The sequence below is a fragment of the Mauremys reevesii genome, linkage group 1 (assembly GCF_016161935.1).
Source record: "Mauremys reevesii isolate NIE-2019 linkage group 1, ASM1616193v1, whole genome shotgun sequence".
Classification (NCBI taxonomy): domain Eukaryota; kingdom Metazoa; phylum Chordata; order Testudines; family Geoemydidae; genus Mauremys; species Mauremys reevesii.
Window position 1 is genome coordinate 257189426 of NC_052623.1, and position 25479 is coordinate 257214904.

At 47.1% G+C, this 25479-nt stretch overlaps 1 protein-coding gene across 1 annotated transcript; it reads left to right on the top strand.

Annotated features, from left to right (window-relative positions):
* The first annotated feature begins 1130 nt into the window (after positions 1–1130).
* On the top strand, positions 1131–24268 carry DENND11 (DENN domain containing 11). The gene is given in 10 exon segments (XM_039482182.1): positions 1131–1223; positions 1225–1345; positions 13502–13601; positions 14793–14951; positions 15813–15966; positions 16334–16472; positions 17032–17163; positions 17472–17622; positions 18960–19028; positions 20187–24268. Coding segments are annotated over 10 exon segments (1314 nt in total). The 3' UTR covers positions 20383–24268.
* Positions 24269–25479: the final 1211 nt, after the last annotated feature.

The window sequence follows — 25479 nt, forward strand, 5'->3', positions numbered from 1 at the left end:
GGGATGACGAAATTGACAGTTTAGGTTCCAGGTTGTGAGGATACTAATCTCAGTAGAGAAACTGACTTGTACAAACTCCAGGTCACTTGAAATCCAGCAGTTTCTCCACTCTTGGGGTATAAAACTCATCTCTGAGTTTTGGCCCCAGCTGCATGCTCTAGGAAACAAACAATGTAGATTTAATTCCTCTTAAGAAAGTAACTTTAATCTGTGAGGAAAGAAGATGAGAATTTAGTTTTTCTTTCCTGAGGGAACTGATGTACTTCTAGGTTTAAGTAATGGCACCTAATACAATGGGGATGGATATAAATATCCTAAAACAAAGAGCAATAGAAATAATACTATAATAAAAATATTCTAGGCAATAGCACAGTAGCATCATACTACAATACAGCATTTGCTTTTTTATAGCACCCAGTACGTCCAATCTATCCAGGGCAGTGGTTTTCAACCTTTTTTCATTTGCAGACCCCTACAAAATTTCAAATGGAAGTGCAGATGCCTTTGGAAATCTTAGGCATAGTCTGCAGACCCCGCATGGGTCCACAGACCACAGGTTGAAAACCACCGATTTAGGCCCCAGTCCTGTAAATGGCACTGCACTGCTGGACCCCTCCACTTCAACCCCACCCATGCAAAGCAGTTTGCAGGGTCAGGACCTAGGTGTGTTTTCATCTCTGTCCTTCTAGAGCCGTGGTGCTGAAGGGCCGAGGTGACGGAACTGCGGGTGCCTGTGGGTACTGTCACTGGCGCCCCTTGGGAAGCTTTGGAGCGCGCACCAGCGCCCTCAATCAAGGCTCGCCATGCAGACACACGTGACCCGGCTACAGCGCCCTGGGGACCCCCGTGGGAGCAGCTCCCCGCGTGCCCAGCTCCCGCCTCGGAACGCGCCGCGCGCCCCTGCCCGCTGCGACTCCAAACAGCGCCCCCCCGGGCCCGGAACCGCGCGGTCACGTGACTGGCTGTGACCGGCCCAAGCGGGCGGCGAGACAAGAGCGTTTTCACAGCCCTGAAGCCCCGCCCCCGAGCGGGCTTAGCCCCGCCCCCTGCTCCGCGGCCGCCCGCCCCCTCCCCCCTCCTCGCCCGCCCGCCCGCCCGGCTCTCCGCGGCGCAGTCGGCGGGCCAAGGCCATGGTGGAGCCGGCAGACGAGGCGCCGCTGCTGTTCTGGGCCGAGGGCCCCGCGGTCTCCCTGCCGCAGGCCGAGCCGGAGCGGGGCGGCTGGAGCCTGGCCCCGGGGGCGGCGCGGCGCGGGGCGGCCCCGGGGAGCTGCCGCGGGGCCGGAGGCGGACCAGGACCAGGACCAGATCGTGGCGGTGTTCGTGGTCACCTTCGATCCCCGCTCTGGTAAGGGCGGCCCGGCCCGGCCCGGCCCGCGGGGATGCTGCGCCCCCTGCGTGCGCGGCCGGGGGAAGCCGCGGGTGGGCGGGAGCCCCTCCCGCATCCATCCCCCCGGGCTCCGCTGTGACGGGAAACGCTGCTGCCCCCTGTCGCCCACCCCCACCCCGGGGATGTGCCCGCTGGGGATGGGGGGGACTCCGGGAATCTCGCTTCTTTTCCCCGCCCCGCGCTCCCAGGCTGAGCCGCCGGGTCATCGCTGTCCTGAGTTGGGGAGGCCTCGGCAGGTCCCCAGGAAAACGCTTCCAGGGGATGAGAGACACCTCGGGAATCCCGCTCCTCTTCCTTCCTTTCCCCCCACCCCTCGGGTTGAGCAGCCTGGTCATCCCCGTGATGGGTTGGGGATGCCGCAACAGGTCCTTTCTCAAGGGAGATATTGCACACCTGCCTCCCACATCTAGTGCTCATGCCCATGGGGGATGAGAGAGAAACTCTGTGGGAATCTCTCCCTCCCCTACTCCCTGGCTCAGCAGCCTGATCATCACTGTGATGAGTTGGGGGTGGAGGGCAGCCAGTTCCCAGAAAACACTGCTATATTCCCCCTCTTTCAGAAAAGATTGCTACGTTCCTCCTTTAAATCCTCCCCATAACCCACTGATCTTCATGGGGTGATGGAAAAGCCCTGGGAAACTCTTCCCCACTTCAGCACCCTCTATTCTGGTGATGAGCTGAGGCAGGTCTCTGTAGCTTTCTCTCACAGGAAAATATTATACTGTGTGTCCCTGTTTTCGCCATAGGTATTTATTGGTAGTGGGTTGAAGCAAGCCATGGAAGCCTCACCCACCAAACATTGGCTACAAACAGTCACTTGCTGCACATACAGTGTGTTAGATGGTGATGAACATAGCCACCATCACTACAGTATCTGACCACTTCCCCAGCATGCATGTTGTTTTCCTGTGGCTTGCATTATATTTGCCAAGTATAGCGCAACGAAGTGCTATTTACTTCCGTTCATGCAACTTTGAGATCTTGGTGTTGCTTTCCCTTCCTCATCATGGGACCTGTGCAGATTAATAACACTCTGCTTATCTAGAGCGTCTTTCTTCTAGGAATTTCAAGTGCGTTACATATGTTAAGGGATTAAGCCTCTCAGAATTCCTGTGAAATAGGTAGAAGAGGAGGAAACAAGCACAGAGAGGCTCTCTTGTCTGATGACCATGCAGCAAGTCAGTGGCAAAGCTGCGATAAGAATTCAAGATCTTTGACTTCCATTCTCACTAGATTCACTGCCTTTTTACTGATTCTACACGTCCAGAGGGGATAAGGGGAGGCAGGGCAGAAAATGTATGTAGGTAGGTGTGTTGCCACGTCAGAATAAGTAAGTGGGAGAAGAGGGCATATGGGAAATAGGGGTTAGCACTAGAATTTAATTTTCTGTTAGTTCAGGAGGTGGCTTTCTCTAAGGTACAACCAAAATAGGTGACCTCAGTGGTGTTATGACAGTGTATTAGACCCCACAGTATAATAATCAAGGGAGTGAGGTTTAGCATTCCAAATAAGTGCGATGTTAAATATGATTAGAGTCTCCCTGGGCAAACCTCAGTTTTTCCTAAAACTCCTCTGCCATTTTGAGAGTAGGTAGTTGGGCACACAGAATGAAAAGTGGTTCTGCAGAAGCTGGACTACTTTCTAGCCGTATTTTTAAGTACTGGGTAATGGCGGGTAACGTACCAGTACATCTTGTCTTTGGTGCTGGTTTTATCTGCTGTGGAGGGTTGTACTTAAGTGCTTCCACTTATACAATATAATTCACAGGGAAATAGTGAAAATGGGATGTAAGGAAGTGGTCAAATTTGACCTCTATTGTCCACATGCAGCTTTTCAAAGGGGGGGGGAAACAATTGCTCTTCATACTTCTCTACCACAAATAACTTTAGAAAACGATGTCTTGTAGCTATAGTTAAGGCTACGATTATGTCACGAAAGCTGTCACTTCCAGAGACCTCTGTGACATTTTCCGCATCAGCCTCGGGGAAGCACCCAGGCAGCAGGGGGCCCTGGAGTTCCCAGCTGCTGTGCAGTGGGGGTGACCCTGGAGCCCCAGCAGCTGTGGGTGCTGGACACTCCTCCCTTCCCATTTTGTCAGGGATATTTTTAGTAAAGGTCAGGGACAGGTCACGGGCTTCCATGAATTTTTATTTATTACCTGTGACTTGTCCATGACTTTTACTAAATATATCCGTGACAAAATCTTAGCCTTAGCAATAGTATCTGTATGGAAGAAGTAAATTACGTCCCTTGATGGGCAAGTAGAGCAGGAGTAGGGAACCTATGGCACGGGTGCCGAAGGCGGCACGCGAGCTGATTTTCAGTGGCACTCACACTGCCTGGGTCCTGGCCACTGGTCCAGGGTGTGTTGCATTTTAATTTAATTTTAAAATGAAGCTTCTTAAACATTTTAAAAACCTTATTTACTTTACATACACAATAGTTTAGTTATATAGTATAGACTTATAGAAAGAGACCTTCTAAAAACATTAAAATCTATTACTGGCATGCGAACCCTTAAATTAGAGTGAATAAATGCAGACTCGGCACACCACTTCTGAAAGGTTGCTGACCCCTGATGTAGAGCATTGACTTGTACTGCTGCTCTTCTTAGTGTATGCGCAACGTGCCTCAGGTGGCATGTGACCAGGATTCTCCGAATTTGGTCTGCTGGTTGGATTATTAGCTTCCCAGCTTGGGCTGGGTATTGACAGGGAGTGCGACGTGAACACTGATCCATGCCTTCTGCTGACTGTACCCAACAAATCACAGCTCTGCTACATATTTATTGGTGTCATACCTGTCTTGAGTTCTGTCTGCACAGGCGACTCTGATTTTTTTGTTTGGTGCTCAAGAGATTAATGTTGTTTTCCCAAGGAGTGGTGAACTTATCTCTCAATTGTCTTTCATCACACACTTGGGATCTTGCTCAGTCCTACACAAACTTGGTATTAATTCTCTTCTGTTATTGACCTAAGTAAGCAGTGCTGAATCATGACACTGAAATTACAGAAAATGCTAACCCCTTCATTGCTAGCTCACCACTGCATCTGCTGTTGTCCATTATTAACTTCCTGTTGGTAGGTTAGAGCATACCTGCCATATACATTCACACATGCTGTGCTGCTGTTCTGTCTGCCTCGATCTAGGGTCTTATATGCATCACTTATGTGCAGGGCTGGCTCTACTGTTTTTGCCGCCCCAAGCAGCGTGCCGAATTGCCGCTGCAGATGGCGGGGGCAGTCCGGGTGCCGTTACGGCGGCACGCGCGTTTCCGCGGCGGCGGCAATTCGGAGGCAGCTTCTGTCTTCAACCGGAAGACAGAAGCTGCGCTGCCACGGACAGCTGAACATAGAAGCTGCCGCCGAATTGCCACCGCCACGGAAACGTGCGTGCCACCCTAATAGCACAGGGACTGCCCCCGCCTTCCATGGCGGCAATTTGGCACGCTGCTTGGGAGCAAAAACACACGGACTGCCACCTCTTGCAGATTGCCGCCCCAAGCACCTGCTTGGAATGCTGGTGCCTGGAGCCGGCCCTGCTTATGTATGTATTTGTACATACCCTTCAGATAGTGGTATCTTTCCTTCAGTCAGCAGTGACTGGCTTCTTGTGGCTTTGTGCGAGAGGACCAGGGTGGCTATGGCAGAAGGGCCGGGTCACAGAAGTAAGTTTTGCATTTTGCTCTGAATACGCTGAAGTTTCTGTGTATCCTGACCTCTTCCGGGAGTAAGTTATGGGCAGTAGCCAAGAAAGTTTGGTCTCCTGCATGCAAAGCATTGCTCTTGAGGTTGACAGTCCCATAATACCGCAGGAACCTGGCTCTCACAGGAGGTCATGACTACGCAGGGTGTGATGGTCCCCTTGGTAACTTGTGCCAAGCCCATGGAGGTCGCTGAAGGTGAAGACTTCTTTCGTATGGCTTGGGGAGGTAACAACAATTACAAATTTATATCTAGATTTGATAGTAGGGACCTTGCTGCAGCAGTGAGCTGGTGAATGTCTTTCAGGCCCCTGGCGAATGAACAAAGGGGACACTCAGAAATGATGTGCTCCGTCATTTGTGCCTAGTGACCACAGTCTCCTACAGGTGTTTGCCTCATTTTCCCATTTAAAGAGGTTTTGTCCACATCTCCCAGGAGATGTCCTGATGCAATTCAATCTGCACCAGTCTTTCCAACATAAATCAAAACCCAGTAGTTCCTTGACAGGGTCAACAATGAGCTGTTTGTTTTGAGCAGTCGAAACGCTCCCTGTGGTTCTCTATTTAGCCTCAGCATCAAAGTTAAGTGTAAGTCTCTTGATGCAGACCCATAGAGGGTTGTGGGATTTTAATTTTGTCTTTGGTGGGTTCTGCAGGTCATCGTGCAGTGGGGTCTTCGTGTTTGCATTGATGTGGTTGAGAAAGTGAGATGTCTGGGCAGCTCTTCTAATCTGTGGAGGCTGGATGTGCAGTAGGACCGGGAACCAGTTGACCAGTGTCAGGAATGCTCAAATCGACTCTATGCACATGGCGTTATTGAGTTGAGTGTTAAGGCGTTTAGTGTGACTGCTGTGAGACCACACTGGTGCACAGTATTCAGCTGCAGAATGTACCAAAGAAGTTGTTGCGGTTTGTAAGGTCCATGGACTGGAGCTTCAGGGTGTTCTGGCCAATTTCCTGATAAGTGCGACATGAGACCTGACCTTATAGCGGGTGTTCTCGAGGTGTTGTCAAGAGGTTAAACTCTGGTCCAGTGTAACACTGAGATACTTTGAGTTAGCCTCATGGCTGACGCTCTCACTGCAGAACTGCACCACAAGTTTGGTATTAGCCATTTTATTGTTCAGATGGAAAGTGGACACCATGTTGTTTTTTTTGGGGTTAGGCTTAAGTTTCCAGCATTGGAAATAATCAGCCATTGTGCTAAGATCTCGGGTTAGGGTGCAGCTGATGGTGTGGGGGCTTGTATGCTGAACAGCTAGGGCAACATCATCCGCATAGATGAATTTCCTCAACTCCGTCGCTGGTATATCCATGGTGTATAGATTAAAAAGTATCGGGGCCAGGACAGAGCCCTGAGGGATGCCTGAGTGAAGAGTCTTTGGTCTACTGATCTGGCTACTAAGGTGTACCTTAAACCAGTGGTCCCTGGTCATCGCTGCCAAGAGGCGGATCGTTTGTTGACAGTGAATGATGCTGGAGACCTTGAGGAGGAAGCCCTGTCTCCAACCGGTGTCATATGCCGAGGACACATCAACAAGGGCGATTCCTGTCTTCAACTTCTGTTCTCAGTGTGGCCGGTGAGTGAAGCTACTTGGTCACAGCAGTTCCTCCTCTGATGAAATGCTGCCTACTTCACTGGGAGGATGTCTCTGATAATGTCTGTCAGATGGTGGAGCAGCCCCCCATTCCATGAGATTTTATGTTTGGCAGCTTTGTGGTTGTCTTTTGCGCATGTTTCTTGGAGGGCCACGATGTCAATGTGATGGTCTTTGAGGGTCCTTGAGAGGCAAACTGCTTTTTCCATGGACATCCCTTCTACAGTAAGTTGGTATATTTGCTCATCCTGCCAGCTGGAGAGGGGAAAAGGTGTTTTTTGTGTGGCTTTATTGGGTATCCAGAAACAGCAAGGAGTCCAGATAGGGCTCATCTGTAGGATAGACACAGGAGGGACAAGTAAAGAGAAGCACTGCTGTGGGATCTTTCAGGCTAAAGAGAGATGCAGTCTCGCATTTTTTGAGGGGCACTTGTATCAAACTTGTCAATGTTTGGCATCTTGGAATGTTGTGCACAGTGTTGGCTGCCCCCAGGGGCGGCTCTACGAATTCCGCCGCCCCAAGCAGGGCGGCGCGCTGCGCCGCTCGCACTACCGGGCGCCGGTCCCGCGCCTCGGCGGGACCTCCCGCAGACGTGCCACTGGTCCTGCGGCTCCGGTGGAGCATCCGCAGGCATGCCTGCGGGAGGTCCACACGAGCCGCGGGACCAGCGCACCCGCCACAGTCATGCCTGCGGGAGGTCCGGTCGTCCCGCGGCTCCGTTGGACCTCCCGCAGGCATGACTGCGGAAGGTCCGCCGGACCCGCCTGCCGCCCTCCTGTTAAAATGCCGCCCCACGCGCGCGCTTGGCGCGCTGGGGTCTGGAGCCGGCCCTGGCTGCCCCATTATTGTTTCCAGGTGGTGCACTCTAAAAGAAATAGGAGCAGGTCAAATTATGTGTCTCACTACTTATGTGATTGTGGTGGGCAGCCAACTATCTTAGTAGTAAGTTTGGGATGCTGCACCACTGTATTGCTTTATTAAAGATGTTCTAATGGCACGTCTACACTACAAAATTAAGTCAACCTAAGTTATGTTGACGTACAGCCATCACAGCAATTCAATCACTTTTGCATGTCCAGTGCACATGGAGCATTGTGAGACTGTTTCTGAAAGGCAGTAACAGTCAATGTAAGCAACACAGTGTCTGCACTGACACTGCGTCGGCCTAACTAAATCAACTTAAGTGCTATGCCTCTCATGGAGGTAGAGTTATTAGGTCAGTGTAGGGGGTGAGTTACATCAATAGGAGCTACAGTTTAGTGTAGATACTTAAAGAGTTAGGTTGACGTAATTAACTCTGTAGTATAGAGCAGGCCTAAGTCGATGGGAGAGAACTCTCCTGTCAGTGAAGTTGATCCACCTCCCTGAGACTCAGTAGCTCTTCTGCTGACATAGCACTGTCTACATGGGGGGTTAAGTTGATATAACTATGTCACTCAGGGATGTGGATTTCTCTCATCTCTGAGCGATGTAGTTATTATACCAATATAAGTCTGTAGTGTTCTTAATAACACTGTAGCTTGCGAAGGCCTCATTCCTTCAGCTGGCTTTGAGTGGCCAGACTACTAGTCCTGCAAGTGGAGGATCAGGCCTACAAGTGAACCAATAACTGCTTTGAAAAAGTCCAATTCACCATTATTAAGCTGTTTTGTTTCTTTTTTGTATTTCTTTCATTCTCCAAGTTGAGCTAAATCATGTTTAGTTTCACTTTCTGGTTCTCAGGCACTAGCACAGAGTTGCAGTGTTGTGTTGCAGATACTGCTTGGGAGTGTATAGATCTAAAAATGTGTTCACTGTCATGTAGATCTTCATGTCTGTGTGTGATGCCCCCCAGCCATCCCCACCCCCATGAACAGATGGTTACTTTAATAAAGAAGCTAAATGCTGGTGTCACAGTAGCTTCTGGGAGCATCCAAAAATAAGAGGAATAGTGCAGAAAGTTACAAGGGAAACTTTCTTTGGCTCCATTCCTTCCAGAAGCTGCTGATGCTCTTTCTGACTTATCCTGGTGCTGATGAATGGCTTACAAAAGTTCTTCAAGGAACCTGTGAGCTTCTCTATTTGAAGCCTCACATTGTGCTCTAAAGTTCAAGTTGTTTGAATGCTGCTTGGGAAGTCCTTCCTCACCAGCCTGGGAGCTGCTTTGTGCATGGTTAGGGAACGGAGTAGGCTTCCTGCTCTCACAGAGGCTTCTCCCTTCCCCCTCCCTCCTGACTGTGGGCAGCTAAGCTTGTGCCTGTGGGAAAAGTCGCTCCTTTGTTTGCTCTAGCATCTCGCCTGACTGATTTTTATCTCTTTGCTTGCTCCATGACTGCCACGTCATCGCACAGGGCAAGGTGGTGAGAGCGACTGCCCAAAAGTACAGCTGTTGGTGGCTAATTTTCTTTTTAATGGAAGATCCTAGAAAACAGTGCAACTGAATGAGTTTATTCAGGTGTGAGCATGTTGACCTCCAGTGGTTAGAGCACAGGACAGGGTTCTAGTTCCACTTGCTCTGCCACTGACCTGATTTGTGGAACTGGGTGTATTACTTAACCTCTGTCTGTTTGCACATCTGTGAAATGGGGATAATACTTGCCATCCCCCAAAGTGATATTTGAGGCTTAACTAATTGAAGGTACTTTGGCTGAAAGGTGCTGTGGAATGATAACGTATTACTATTAATTATGCAGCTGAAGATCAGTAGTTGATTCATTATGAGCATTAGACTTTCAATTGTGTTTGAAAGAGGAACCTGCGGGGGAACTTGGCGCTAACCACAACTTGTGGTTGAGGGAGCCCTGATCTACTTCCTTAAACTCTTCAGGGAAGGATCATCTCGTGTCGTTTTAAAAACAGTTATATGTAGCCACTTTTTAAAATGTATAACTCTAAACACAAACCACAGGCATTATCATAGTGGCTTCCTCCGCCAGCCTTGTACACCACCTAAAAGGTCCAGGTACATCAATAAAGGCTCTGTCTTCTTATGTATTTGTACAGCACCTCGCACAGTAGAGCCCTGATTGCAGTCTCTGGGCACTACCATCATAAAATGAGAAATCCCCTTTGTAGGGGCAGGATAGCTCAGTGGTTTGAGCATTGGCCTGCTAAACCCAGAGTTGTGAGTTCAATCCTTGAGGGGGCCACTTATGGATCTGGGGCAAAATTAGTACTTGGTCCTGCTAGTGAAGGCAGGTGGCTGGACTCAATGACCTTTCAGGGTCCCTTCCAGTTCTATGAGATAGGTGTATATATATGTATACACTTACTCAAATCTTCTGGAGAGTCCTTACCCATTTCCTTGCTTGGTTGTAGTGACTTTTCGTTAGCTGTGTGATGACATTGCTGACAAGACAACCTAGGACTGGCCTCCTCATCTCTGAACAGAATGGATGCATGTGAAATCTCTGCTGTTATTGTAATTAACTTGCTGTATTTATTTCTCTCACCAGGCCCCGAAACCTATTGGAAACAATGTCTACTTGAGCAGAAAAACAAGCTACTAAATTCCAGTAGCTAAATAGAATTATATGTTCTCCCTCCTTTGTGCAATATGTAAAATACAAAGAAGGGCCAGGATTTTCAGAAATAGTCACCTAAAGTTAGGCACTTATTTAAATGTGGAGCACCCCACAGCTCCTACTGACCCAAATGGGTGCTGCTGGGTGCTCAGTTAGTTTTGAAAATCTGCTACTTATTTAGGTGTCAAATTTTAGGCTCTTGTTTCTCAAAGTCTTGGCCAAGTCTAAGGCCTTGTCTAAACACACAAGTTGTACTGTTTTAACTACACTGCTATAAAGTGATGTATTCCCACACACATCCCAGAGTGGATGTTGTTATACACGTATAGTGTTTGGGATGGGGAGTAAGCTATACTGATACCAGGTGCCTTCATACTGGCATAACTGTGTACACGCTAGGGCTTGTAGTAGTATAACTTTTGGTGGAAAAATCTCATCCCTGAATATTTGTATTGGTCCAAAATCTGTATGTAGCCCACAAATCTGTTGAGAAAAAGTTTAGGATTAGATTGACTTGTAATATTTTGTGTCTTTCTGATGGCTCATCTTTCATCTCAAAAAATACTCTCTCTCGTCATCTCCACCCCAAGATCAGACTTTTTAGATATTCTTTTCTATTTCAGGCATTAAACTTTTTCTTGTTGGGGTGATAGTCAAGTTGCCAATTCATTCAGTCTTAATCTTTTCTGTATCTGTGCACTTTTGTATTTGCTGGAACAATTATTGTCTTGTAGAGTTAGGAGGTTGGGAAATCTGTGAAACATTTCAGTCAGCTCTTAAAATATTAATTAGCTTGAGCTGTGTTCCATGGAAGCTGTATAAGGGCGTTGGCTTTAAGATTCCTGTTTGCCCAGTCTTACCAAGGAAGATAATGGGCTTCCAGAGAAACGATCCATTGCCCAAGCAGAGCCATCAAGAAGGATAGGAGTGGTCGTGGAGTCTCCACACCCACACTTTGCGTGGGAGGTGGAATACCAGCTGTCCTGTGGTTTGTGGGCTATCGAACCATTAAAATATCACAGGTCTAGGTCTGAGGATTGCATGTACTGGGCCTTGGACTAGTGAAAAGGAGGAAATCCTTCTTGTAACAAAGTTTTATATACTAAAAAATACAACCAGCTGATTTGCTCAGAGGCTTGGAATTTTGACAAAGATGGCTTTGTTGGCAGAGTGCAGGTGAAGCAGTCAAAGGTACACAACAAACTTGTTAAGCCAGTAGTTAAGTTTTTCACATGAATATCATGGCCGTATATGTGGCGTGTGTGTGTGTGTGTGTGTATAACACCTGGTTTTTTTTTTAAGCAGTAAGGTTCTACTGACATGAGCATGGCTGGTGCTACAGTTTACCATGTGCTGTGCGTACACTCCTCCCTACCAGTAGTGATCATAACACTTTCACTTTTGGCCATAAATCTACATACAAAGTTCTGGCCTGGGCTTTTTAATACCCCTTCATGAGCCTGGCAGAAAGGGGAGAGAGTCCAGTTTCCATTCTTCTTGGAGATTTGACTTCTAAATGATTTAGATAATGGCACAGAGAGTACACCTATAAAGTTTACGGACAATGCCAAGCTGGGAGGGGTTGCAAGTGCTTTGGAGGATAGGATTAAAATTCGAAATGATCTGGACAAACTAGAGAAATGGTCTGAAGTAAATAGGATGAAATTCAATATGGACAAATGCAAAGTACTCCACTTAGGAAGGAACAATGGATTGCACACATACAGAATGTGAAATGACTGCCTAGGAAGGAGTACTGCAGAAAGGGATCTGGAGGTCATAGTGGATCACAGGCTAAATATGAGTGGAGAGCAGTGTAACACTGTTGCAAAAAATAAAATAAAGTAAGCAGACCTCATTCTGGGGTGTATTAGCGCAGTGGTTCTCAAACTTTTCTACTGGTGACCCCTTTCACATAGGAAGTCTCTGAGTGTGACCCCCCCAATAAATTAAAAACACTTCTTAATATATTTAACACCATTATAAATGCTGGAGGCAAAGCAGGGTTTGGGGTGGAGGCTGACAGCTCACAACCCCCCATATAATAACCCCGCGACCCCCTGAGGGGTCCCGACCCCCAGTTTGAGAACCCCTGTATTAGCAGGAGTGTTGTAAACAAGACACAAGAAATAATTCTTCTGCTCTACTCCATGCTGATAAGGCCTCACGTGGAGTATTGTGTCCAGTTCTGGGCACCACATTTCAGGAAGAATGTGGACAAATTGGAGAGAGTCCAGAGAAGAGCAACAAAAATAAGTAAAGGTGTAGAAAACATGACCTGTGAGGAAAAATTGAACCAATTGGGTTGCTTTAGTCTGGGGAAGAGGGGGGACATGATAACAGTTTTCAAGTACATAAAAGGTTGTTACAAGGAGGAGAGTGAAAAATTATTCTTCTTGACTTCTGAGGCTAGGACAAGAAGCAATGGGCTTAAATTGCAGCAAGAGAGGTTTAAATTGGACGTTAGAAAAAAAATTCCTAACTGTCAGGGTTGTTAAGCACTGGAACAAATTGCCTAGGAAGGTTGTGGACTCTCCGTCATTGTTGATTTTTACGAGCAGGTTAGACAGACACCTGTCAGGGATGATCTAGTTATTACGTAGCCTGCAGGGGACTGGACTAGATGACCTCTTGAGGTCCCTTCCAGTCCTACCAGTCTGTGCTTCTTGCCTCTCTTGAACAGGATTTCTAAAATCCTTTCTGAATCCAAGACTTTATCATGGCAACATGATGCACTTACCAAATGCCTGGCTATTTAATTTTACATCCTTCCCTTTGCTCTGCTTTTGCACTACAGTGCTGAGGAGAGGGGTCAGATTCTCAGCTTTGGAGACTGAAGTCTTCTGTCCATAGAACTCTCACAGCACGAACATCAGTAGAGTTAGCCCTTCCTTCACTGCCCTGCCCAAGTACCGGGAGGGACTAGCTGCTGTAGCTGCTGCCTGGCAGGCCTTGGAGGGGCAAGTCTGCAAGATATTAAACAGGTTCTGAAATAACTCTTGAGGCCCGTGCAATGTGCTGGTGTTCAGTGCAGCATGTCTTTCTCACAGGCAGTACATGGAGCGTGGTAAGGTTGCATCTGTGCTCTGTCTCAGGTACTGGAGAGACCCAGCTCACTGTAAGGCCATGTAATAACCGCCCTGTATTACTCCGAAAACTCCCCTTTTAAAATACTGTTACCAGTGCACTGCTCCTTGATACCCAAGTGGTTGAAACCTGGCTGCCGCTGATTTGTTGCTGCTTTATCTTTAGTAGAGGGTGGGACCCTTTTTCTCCTCCAATGAGAAGTTCTTGCTTCCTTGCCCCACAGGTAACATGGTGGAATGGTGTTTGCCCCAAGACATTGACTTAGAAGGTGTTGAGTTCAAATCCATGGCAAGTGGGTCGCACAAAGTCCAGTCGGATTTCATGTGAGTATATTTGGGCTGCGCTGCTCCATCCCATCCTCCTTAGCCACACACGCCCTCCTCCCTTAGTCCAAAGCAGTAGAAATGAACACTGCCCATCAGCTAAGGCCCCCCAGATTGACTTGCCATAAACTAGCTGCTTTGGAGTGAATTTTCCAGATATTTAGCATCTGCTGCATCAAATATCTGCTCTTTATGTAGGTCCTAACGTATAATGACTTCTGCTCTGGTGGCCGGCCCGCCAACAATAGCAGACCGGGTTCCTAGAGGTAAACTGACACTAATGCATGAGGCACGAACAAACAAGGAAGCAAACAGAATTGCTAATTTCAGGCTCCATTAGGAATGTCAGCAGTCGGGCCAGGAGGCGTGGGGATGGAGCAAACTCTTTGCCAGATGGAAAAGAGCAAAATGGGGGAAGGGGAGGGCTTTTTGTTTGTGGTTTTGAGAGAATGCAGAAGAAAACAAGTTTAAAAAAAAAAAAACTTGGATGTCTCCTTTAGATGTTGAGTAGTGATCATGTCCTGTCCCCATTTCGCTTCCTCTTCCCTCCCTCCCTCCTAATGGGAATTCTAGGTCATGCCCTTCCCATCATATTCCTCCCCACTCTGCTCTCAAGGGCCCCGAGTTGTGGTGCCTCCCTTTGGCCAAGGAGAACCGACAGCTGCTCCCTGTAGAGCTTGTAGACTCCACGATTGGCCAGAAGAGGTGTTTGTTTCCATTCTCTACAAGCCTGGGAGATGGCTTGGGGGCCAAACAGGCCATTGTTACGACAGCTAGTCTGACTGGCTTTATGAAGTGTGGTGTGTTATTCTCACTGTTCTTTGGAAACATGACGTTATGCTCCCTGGGACCAGGTTTCTACCTAAGCCTCTCATCTGAAAATTTTCCCATCATTGCTAACACAGGTTCCACTGCACCAGTGCTAGCAAAGGTTGGGCCTTTAGTGGGAGGAGAGGCACTGGAGGCTCCCAGCTTTCTGAATACTGTGTAATGTAGACCATGCTGTCAATAGATTTAGAAGACATGGTTAAAACGGCAGAGGCCTGTGTGCACAGGAGGCAATGTAGGGGGTGGAGAACTGATATTTTTGATGGCCCTTCCTAGGATCTGCTTGTTATACCATGCCATGTATGTGCCTCTCTTCCCACCCTCCCCCTTTCTAGTTATCTTTTGTTGCACATTTGTCCCCAGTTATTTCCGGAAAGGGCTCTGCTTCGGCCTGGCCTGCTTTGAAAACATGCCTGTGGAGAGTGAATTAGAGCGTGGCGCCCGCATGAAGTCTGTGGGGATTCTCTCCCCTTCGTACACCCTGCTCTATAGATACATGCACTTCCTGGAGAACCAGGTTCGGTAAGTTGTCTGTGGGATACAGCATTGGCTGCCTGTGCTCCTGGACTGAAGGGTCTGAATGTTTGTGTGGATGGTTGGATGTGAAAGTTTCCCAGGCTACACTGAACATCAGGTTGCATGTCATTTGAAAGGTAATTTTCCCTGGATGTGCAATAAGGTTTGAGCTTTGAGCAAAGACTTTGAAATGTTGCCACATTAAGACCTTTTTCCAAGAAACAGTACTCTCTCTCCTCCCCCTCCCCCCCACTTGTGTGTGTGTTGCAGGAAATGAGGATCATGATGGAGGAAAGAAATTAAACTTGAGTTAGTAATACAGGACCACTTCAGTGTGTAACACTTTTTTTTTTTTTAATCTGCTGAAGAATTGCTTGTTTTGAACAGGTATTAGAGCAAAGTAATTGTTGATTTCCTTCCTGTCCCTTAAAACATCAATTTGCTAAAGGTTTCTTGAAAGATTTTTAGAGCCAACAGTGAGATTTTGTTCTTGGCTACATACATGCTTCTGCTCTCTACACAGCGCTGTCCAGTGGGACTGCAGAATCAGAGCTTGCCAAGGGAATTAAGTAAGGGTAAAAGAGGACTTGCAGGAAAACGCCATCTTGTTTGAACTTGTTCTAAATGTTAAAAACCAGGATCCATTCTTCCATGCATGGAGTATGAGAGTCCTGCCTGACCATTTCAGCCCTGCCTATTTTCCTTGGATGCACTGAAAGATACAGATGCTTATGATGCTGGTGCCACAGCCTGTGAAACCTGAGGCACCCAAGGCTGAATCATGGACTAGGAGACATATATGGCTGGGGGCAAGGGCCCTGGGGTCTGTGGACTCCATAAATCTTTCCTACTTTTTGTCTTTTCTAGACACCAGCTGGAGATGCCAGGGCATTACTCCCACCTAGAGGCATTTTATGATGACAAGAAGGGGGTTCTCCCTGCTGGCAAGGGTACCTCCAGCTCTCAGCCACCCGTCCACTGGCTGCCCTCCATCCACAGATACATGTATCCAGAGATGAAGGTGAGGCAGGCGCTGTCCAGCTTGTATGAACATGCAGTTCCCAATGGGTGTAGGACTAGCTCATTTGTGTATAGCAAGTCTCTCTGCTAGGCAAGCTAGTGGAGTTTTCTCCATGCATTTCAGCATTTGTGGGCTGAGCCCTAAGCTGCACAAGGTAGATTCCTGTTATTTAGGCTGAGTATCTCAGGCAACTATCCACTGCTGCAGTGTGTTGCTCTTGCTCCCACACATCTAGTGTCACAAGTTTGGTGGGTGGCGCTGGGCTCTGTGTATCTACGACTTGCTCCCATATTCTGCTTCTGTATTTAGCATCTCTGTGTGTTCCTGTAGCATCTCTCATGAGCCGTTCTCTTCCCCTGACCCTCAGATCACACACCCCGCAGGCTGTATGTCTCAGTTCATTAAGTTCTTTGGAGAGCAGATCTTCATCCTCTGGAAGTTCGCTCTGCTACGCAAGCGCATTTTGATATTTTCACCACCGCCAGTAGGAGTTGTCTGCTATAGAGGTACGGCGTCACGGTCAAAACCCTCAAACCTCTTCCTTCCCACGCCTGAAGGACAGTGACTTGTACACATGCGCACACACCCCTGCTAGCTGATATGGAGGGACGCAGTGCTGTTCTCCCAAGACAGCTGCTAGGGAAGGTGAGGGGCAGGGTTTGCAAAGCAACCCTGAGGCTCCCCTCCCCTACTTCTTGCAAGCATGTTTTTCCCAGGCCTTGTTGGCCCGAAGAGCTATGAACCTGAACTCTTGTCTCTGTGTGGCAGCACCAGATGCTGTTGTCTGACTTTCATTTCACCAACAAGCTGGGTGCAGGGGGAGAGAATGTCTAAACATTCTGCAGGAACTTAAGTAAGAATTTAAATAACATGTTGCCCAATGGGAGAGTCAGAGTGAAATGTAAGAGTTTCAGTGCTGGTCAGATGCCACTATGCTGTGCTATAAACACTGTGTTTAGGAGCACTTTAGGCAAATGGGGACAAGAGAAACAAGGAGGGGGCATTGTGGACCCTACTGAGAGGGAATATTGTGGGCATTGTATTATCCCTTTCTCTCACCTGCAGTGTATTGCTGTTGCTGCCTAGCCAATGTCTCACTGCCTGGCATTGGGGGGACCGTTCCAGAGTCCAAGCCTTTCTTCTATGTGAATGTGGCAGACATAGAAATGCTGGAGACTGAAGTGTCTTATGTGGCCTGTAAGTTCTGCAGCCTCTTTGCTTCCCTACTGCTTCACCCCCAGCTGCAATCTCTGATGGATCAGGAGGTACCTTTTAAAACTTAAGCTGAAAAAAATCTCCTGATGGTGAGAGATACTGTGAAATAATAGAGAAGAGATCTTAACCTGCGTGGGTGTGGCCAGGTCCTGTTCTCATCCAACAATCACTGGATCGTAACGTGCCTGGGTGTGGCTGTGTCTTGTTCTCATCGAACAGCGAAGCAAGAGAGAACAGCCACCCTGCAAGGAGAGTGTCTGAAAATCTTCCTCTCCCCCTGGTCTCGGCAGGTACGACAGAAAAGATCTTTGAGGAGAAGCGAGATCTCTACGACGTCTATGTGGATAACCAGAATGTGAAGACGCACCACGAGCACCTGCAGCCACTCCTGAAGATTAACAGTGCCGACAAGGAAAAATATCGGCGGCTCAATGACCAGAGGTAGTGGAGGGGACCTGAGTGGTGGAGTGATGGGACCAGTATCTCAATCTCTTCACTTTCTTTGAATTGTCTTGTTTTCATTTTCCTGATTTCTTGCTGCTTTGGTTTATTCTTTTGACCCTCTCATTCATTACCTTTATGGTGGTGGTTTGTAATACAAACCGAGTCTAGAAACTCCAACTGAGATCAGGGCACCTTTGTGCTGGGCACTGTGCAAACACACAGTATTAGTCAGTCCCACTCTGAACTTTAGCGTTCACAAGATGGGGACCTGCATGGGCTCCTCTAAACTTAAATCCTAGTTTAGATCTGGTAAAGCTGCCACCAGCCAGGTTTTAGTGTCTGGCACACTCTCTGTTCCCTCAAAACTTTCCCTGGGGAACACAGATCCAAATTCCTTGAATTTTAACACAAAGGGAAAAAAACTATTCCCCCACCTTCCTCCCCCTCCCCTAGTCGTTGGGAGAGATACCTTGATTCAAACTCCTTGAATCAAAACAAAGAGGGATTCACTTTTCCCCCTCCCTTCCCCTGAGAATCCAAACAAGGGAAGAAATCAATCAGGTTCTAAAAAAATAGGATTTTATTAAAAGAGAGAAAGAAATTACTCTATCTCTGTAACACCAGGATGGAAAAAATTACAGGGTCTAACTTATAAAACTGGAGAGACTCCTCCCCCCCCCCCCCCAGAATAATCAAAGTAACTGCAAACAGAAATAAAGATTTTTTCCAGCAAACACACAATTGCAAATGCAGAAATTAATTATAAGACTAATCCGCCTTTCTAATACTCACTATACTGGATAGTAGAAAATACTTCAGGAGAACTTGGAGATATGTCTGGCCTCTCTTAGATCCAAAGAGAGAACAGCAACCCAAACAAAGAACACAGACAAAAACTTCCCTCCACAGAGATTTGAAATTATCTTGTCCCTTGATTGTTCCTCTGGTCAGGTGTTCATCAGGTTACTGAGCTTGTTAACCCTTTACAGGTAAAAGAGACCTTAACCCTTAACTATCTGTTTATGACAGTCCCTGTCATTCTTAGATAGACAAGGTAGATAAAGGGTGAGAAGGGAAACAGGCACGGAAATGAAGTGACTAGCCCAGGGTCATGCAATGGGTTTAGGGGCAGAGCTGGGATAGAATCCAGATTTCCTGACTCCCAGCCTAGTGCCCTGTCCATGGGACTCTGCTGCCACCTATAGATTAAAGATGAAGGTTTTAGTACCTTTATCTTCAATAAATGGTGATGTCTCCAGTCAGAATCCTGTTTGGCGCTATTGCTCTGGGGTTCATTGCTTGTACATGTGTTTGATTTGCCTCCCTTCTCCCAGGCAGATGTTGATGTACTCTCAGGAGGTGGAGGAGGACTGCAGCTCCTGTGAAGAGGACCTCTTTATCTTGTGAGTTGCTTCCTGCACCACTGAATAACAACCAGGCTCTGGGGAGTCTTTAAAGTGTGGTTTTGCACTGAGGGCCTGTGCACCACTGGCAGCCTAGGGTCCAGTCGTTGTCTCACTGGTTTCATATCACACTAGCTTAGCTTGCAAATAGAGAGATGTCTGGGGGGCTGGAAGTGTTTGGAGGGGATATGGGGACCCATAAAGCATGGGTTGGAAATGGAAGAGATTTCTAGAACACCAGCATCTTCTGACCCTCTTCAGAATTCCTGGCTATGCTGGGGGAGGCCAAACAGCTTGTTGAGATGCAGACAGTGCTCTGGCTGTGGGGAGCAAACTGTCTCTGCTTGTCGGCTGGGCGGTTCCATGTGTGGCGGTTTCAGAGGAGGCTGGGGTGAAGGATTGGGTAATGCTTGTGTGGTTCCTGCAGTCTGTGAGGAAATACATGGCAACTGAAGTACTAAATAGACCCTGGCTCCTCCTATGGAGCCCTTCACCACACACTATTATTGCTCATGTCCTGTGGTGGGAAAGGGATATGCATGAGAGTAATGCGATTAAATTGTCTAAAGGAAAATTGAGGGTGACTATTAGGGAGAGCTTGCCAAGACTGAGGTGCTTTGGACTATGAACAGCCTACCACAGCGCTCAGGGGAAGCCTCATTGCTCGAGTCATTTAAAACTAGACTGTGGTTGGAGAGGATATGGGACCAGGGAACAGTGCTGTACCTGAAAGACCTTGAGGTGGCCAATCGAACTTTCATCTCCCAAGTTCTGTTCCTTGTTTGGTGCTGAAGCTTAGTCATAGCTAGAATCTGGTGGCTCAAGAACAGGTAATGGAGAAATCATTTGGGTCAGCATAGTGGCTTGGTGCTTTTGTCCACTCAGTTCCCACACTGTATTAGGGGAGACATATGTTGCATTTCTACACTTGGTCTTTTATTCCCCACAATAAATGTGTTTGAGTCAGCACCCAGCTTAAATAAGCCAGCCTGAAGCCTGTTGAGTAAAAGGTTCACTATTGACCTACCACATGTGCAATACCATGTTGGAAAGAAGGTAGGAATGTTTAAAGTGGGACTCTGGGGATGGTGTAGAAAATCTGTCTTCCATTTTTCTTTTGAATTCCATCTCCTCTTCCCTGTTGGGTGCGTCCTGCAGGTTTTTCATGGAGCAGAACAATCGGATATTTCAGACACTGATGGAGGTGTCAGCCAGCCAGGACAAGACCTTGACAGCTGACCATGCCCGGGGCATGGGCTTGGACCCACAAGGTGACCGAAGTTTCCTAATGGACCTGCTGGAAGTGTATGGCATTGATGTCATGCTAGTCATTGATAACCCCTGCTGCACTTAAACTGAGGACAGGAGAGACAGGGAGCAGCGATGGCTTTTTAAAGACTATGGAACGTTGCTTAGGAGCATCACTGGAACTCACCACACCGTCACTGGAAGGATCTCATTTATTTAATAACTTTATACAGAAAAGTATTTATAATTTTAAACACAATGTGATTTTATTTTCCTTTCTTCAGGATTGACTGCTCAAGGTTTTGGTTTGGTTTTTTCCTGATATCCATAGGAGCAATGGCACCTTTTCACCAGCCCTCACAGTTGACATTGGCAACTGCTTTCGGCCTAGTCTGGACTTTTGAGGGGCTGGAGATTTCAGGGAAAGCACCTTCTCTCATGGGGACCAATGTGAAATCATGCATATTTGAACCTTCAGGAGTTGACTGTGGAGAATGTCCCCTCCCAGTGCTCCCCAGTCTCTTCAACGTCCTCCACCCTACCATGTCTCTCACTGGGGACAGTTAATTATGCAGGTTAGACTCTGTACACTCCAGTCGCCCATCCTTTCAGCAGTTGAGTTGGAGTCCAACCACCATTCCCATCTATAGCAGAAGAAAACGGTTAAGACTAGACGTGCGACAGGATCACGTGATCACTTTGCATTATGGGATGGTAGAAGGTGTTACATTCTCATTTCCAGCATTTGAAAGGCGGAGTGATCTAGACCCTCCCCTCCCCATTTCATGCCTGGTGCGCAGGAGAATGGAGAAGCTCTTCACCTCCTGGTGTCTCCTAACTCCTCCATTATTTATTATTTGCATGGATCCTGCTTCGATTAAAGATTTTAAAACAGCAGGATAGTGTCCAGGTAGCCCCTACTGAGCAGTGACCAATATCACAAGGGCACCCTGCAGTTGCTGTGCTTTGCAGTCTCTTCTCAGGGCAGGGGTGAGCACTGTTGATAGAGCTGTGTGGGAAATGCTTGGCTCTGACTCATCATCAGCCCTTCCATCCTTGCTAACTTCACCAACAGAACGGGAAGAATCTTTCTGCAGGGTCTGCTGCTTACTCCGGCTTCCTGTCTTGTTCTCCCAGTGCCATGAGTTTGTATCAGTTTGTGCTTTGCCCTGGCTACCAGCTAACCAGTCATTGTTCTGCTTGAGCATTCAGTTAAGTGGATCATGATTTTGTCCGGCAGCTGTCAATGGGACAGCCCACTTATTTTTCAGTGAGAGGTACAGGAGGTTGTAGCCTGGCCTTACTATTTGCAGTGAGTTCCCTTGTGGCTTGGAGTTCTCTTCTGGCTCAGCTGCCAGAGGTGGAAGTGAGATGTGTGTGTGTGTGTGTTAGGGAGGAGAGACAAAGTGACAGATTTTTCTTCCTGCCCATTAGCTCTGCTTCTCCTCAGCATAGAGATTTCTCATTCCTCAGCAATGGGTGTGGGCCAGTGACCACTGGCTGGACAATAGGCCCCTTGCTTGTTCCTGTGAAAGGCTGGCTGTGTTCAGGATGCCTTCCTCCCCTTGCAACACTTGAATGGATGATGCTAAGTCCTAGGAGTAACTAGCTGCCTTGCAGCACCTGATGTTCTTACTGGCCTTCATTCAGCAAGGCAGTACCACTGACTACTCGGTCCTGGTGACTTCCGTAGGTTTACTCACATGCTTGAACTTAGGCATATGCTTAAGTACCTTATTTGAACTGAGACCATAATAATCTAGCTGCCCTTTCCCCTAGACTTATTTCAGCATCTTGGCTCTCTTGTAAGCCATAATCCAGCATTTCATGTTCTAGCCCTGTAACTACTATGGAAGTGTTCCTTGCCATAAGCAGAATGGACACTCCAGTCCTTCTTTCTTCTGGATTTTGCTGCTGGATAGGGTTCAGCCTGACCACCCTACACTCCCCTCAGTTCCTTGTTTTAACCCATGTATTTATTTAAACACACCTCCCCCTCAAAGAATCTCCTGCACTGCATCACTGATTTAGCATCTGTGCCTTTTGAGGTGCTTAGAGGCAGGCACATTCCATCTCTCCATGGGGTTTATCTCCAGCAGACATCTCAGTTGTTTACTTGAGATTCAAGGTCTTTCCTAACCCGAGGGAGCAGAGAGTTGAGGTTGAGGGAAGGGAAAGGAGGGAAACAACCTGGCACAGGCAAATCAAGGCCCTCCTAGTGCTATTTTAACTAGTGTAATATGTAGCATGTTACAGCCTCCCAAGTGCTGGGTCAGCAAAGTGGAGTCTTTTTTTCCCTCTGCTTCTCCTGGACTCTGACTGCTTTCCTACAGGAGAAAAACATGCTGCTACTTTTGTGGTCTATCCTCTGAGGTTGTATTGCATGAATTCTCCCTACAAGAGTAGTGTTTGACAGACTGAAGAACTTGAACAGAGCTGGTTGCAATTAAAAGGTCACTTCTGAGGAAGGCTCTCTTGATTTTTGTTTTGCTTTTGTTTTGACCTCTTTTCAAGCTGAATTGCCCAATACAGTCCACATTTGACTCTGCCCTCAGTTGGTGCCCTCCCACCTCATTTCTGTTGGGTTCTATCTCACTAGCCATCCCCACCCAAGAAGATTCTCTCTGGAAGGAGGAGGTACGGCAGGCATGCATTACTGCGGTTTGAGTAACCTATGTTAGGAATAAACAAAGGCATTGAAATGTCAATCACCTAGCTCCTTTTTGCTATGGCTTGACTAGGAGTTTTGCGCTGATCAGCTTTTGGGGGCCCTCTCCTGCTCCCACTGAAGTTGGTAGTTCTGTTCATTTGAGTAGGAGCAGGCATTTAGTTTGTATCCTTGGGAGGTTACTGCCCTCTGCAACCTAAATCTTTCTAACATGTTTCTGAGCTGTAGCAGAGCTGTGTGTGTTCATGCGTTGTCAGAAAACCAGCTCCATCAGAGGGCATTGCCAGAAGAGGATAAAGGAGGAGCAGCAAAGCGATGGCATAGCTAGGGTAAAAGAATCAGCTGACTTGCATCCCGGCCGGATAGCTATAGTCTGTCTGCTCTCCTGTGTAATCTGGTTTCCATAAGCCTTTCTTGAAAGGCAGCTGCTTCAGGAGGTGAGAAGTATCCAAACAAGAAGGGCCTCCTTGTTGCTCTATTGGAGGGAATTTGCTGCCTAAATATGAGGCAGTGCTGTGACTCACCTGCTTTGGCTGTCTGAAGTAATTGCTCCTCATGCCTGGCTTCTTGGTAGTGAAAGCAGTGGTAGTTCGGCAACCTTAGGGTAGATGTGTGCAACCCAACAGTGTGGTATAGAGGGATTGGTTAAGAATTGCTAAGGAAGCAGTTAGTGGTTTCTGCCTTTGAAGACAAAGCATTATTGCACATATTTCCTCCTAGTATTACAGGCAACATGAATCTGAATTCTTCCCCTCTTCCTTCAAAAGTCAACTGTTGAGAATTATTGCAACCCTGTGTAGTGCTTTGCTGTTCTGGGTGTTTTTTTAAACCCCATGCAGCTACACGGTCTTGGTAAAGGAGTGCGTTTTGGGGTGGGGGAAGAGGAGAATGTGTTTAACAGTAAAGCTGATTTGTTTGTGTTTGTTTGTTTTTTGATTAAAAGGAGGGCAAGATGTGACACTGTCTTTTTGTCATTGGGAGCTAGTGGAAAATCCTTCTGCAGAAATGTTGAAAGTACTTTGCCTTTAAAGTGGTGCCTTTAGGTTTTTTTTAATGTGACTATGGCATCCCATCTGATCCCCTCATAACAGCCATGTGACAAAGTTGTAATGTCTCAGATCGGAGTCTTTCTAACCTCACACTAACTTCTGTGTTTAAAGGAGAGAGCAACAGCCTTTCCATCAGACGCTACAGTGGCATTCTCACCATTGATTTGAAATGGGTCTGTATGTAAGAACCTAGTTCTTCCCCGCAGGGGGAGAGAGAGAAGGGAAAGTGGAAGCTGGTTAAACTTCCAAGAGTTCTCTGAACTTTGTATTAGTCACAACTACTTAAGCAGGTCATAAGATCTATCTTATGTGTAACCCTTGATTATTTGTACTACAGGGCTGTATGTAATTGTAAGGGCCTGGGCTAGATCCACTGCTGTCAATAGGCCAAGGATTTCATAGAATTGTAGGACTGGAAGTGACCTCAAGAGGTCATCTATAACAGTCCCTTGCACTTATGGCAGGACTAAGTATTATCTAGACCATCCCTGACAGGTGTTTGTCTAAATTGCTCTTAAAATCTCCAATAATGGAGATTCCACAACTTCTCTAGGCAATTTATTCCAGTGCTTAACCACCCTGACAGTTAGCGCTTGCTGAAATTTAAGACCATTACTTCTTGTCCTAGCTTTAGAGGTTAAAGAGAATAATTTTTTCCCCCTCATCTTTCTAACAACCTTTTATATACTTGAAAACGGTTATGTCCCTCCTCAGTTTTCTCTTCTCCAGACTAAACAAACCCAATTTTTTCAATCTTCCCTCATAGGTCATGTTTTCTAGACCTTTAATCATTGTTGTTCTCTGAACTTTCTCCAGTTTCTCCACATCTTTCCTGAAATGTGGTGCCCAGAACTGGACACAGTACTTCAGCTGAGGCCTAATCAGTGTACAATAGAGCAGAAGAATTACTTCTCATGTCTTGCTTACAACACTCTTGCTAATACATCCCAGAATGATGTGGGGGTTTTTTTGTTTGTTTTTTTGGCAAGTGTGTTACACTGTTGACTCATATTTAGCCTGTGGTCCACTATGACCCCCAGATCACACTCTGCAGTGTGAGATTCACTATTCCTTCTTAAGTGGAGTACTTTGCATTTGTCCTTACTGAATTTCATCCTATTTACTTTAAACCATTTCTCCACTTTGTCCAGATCATTTTGAACCCTATCCGCCAAAGCACCCGTAAACCCTCCCAGCTTGGTATAGTTCGCGAACTTTATAAGTGTACTCTATCTAAATCATTTGATGAAGATGTTGAACAGAACCAGACCCAGAACTAATCCCTGCAGGACCCACTTGATATGCCCTTCCATCTTGATTGTGAACCACTGATAACTACTCTGAGAATGGTTTTCCAATTAGTTATGCACCTACCTTGTAATAGCTCCATCTAGGTTGTATTTCCCTAGTTTGTTTATGAGATGGTCCTGCAAGACAGTATCAACAGCTGCACTATAGTAAAAATATACCACATCTACCACTTCTG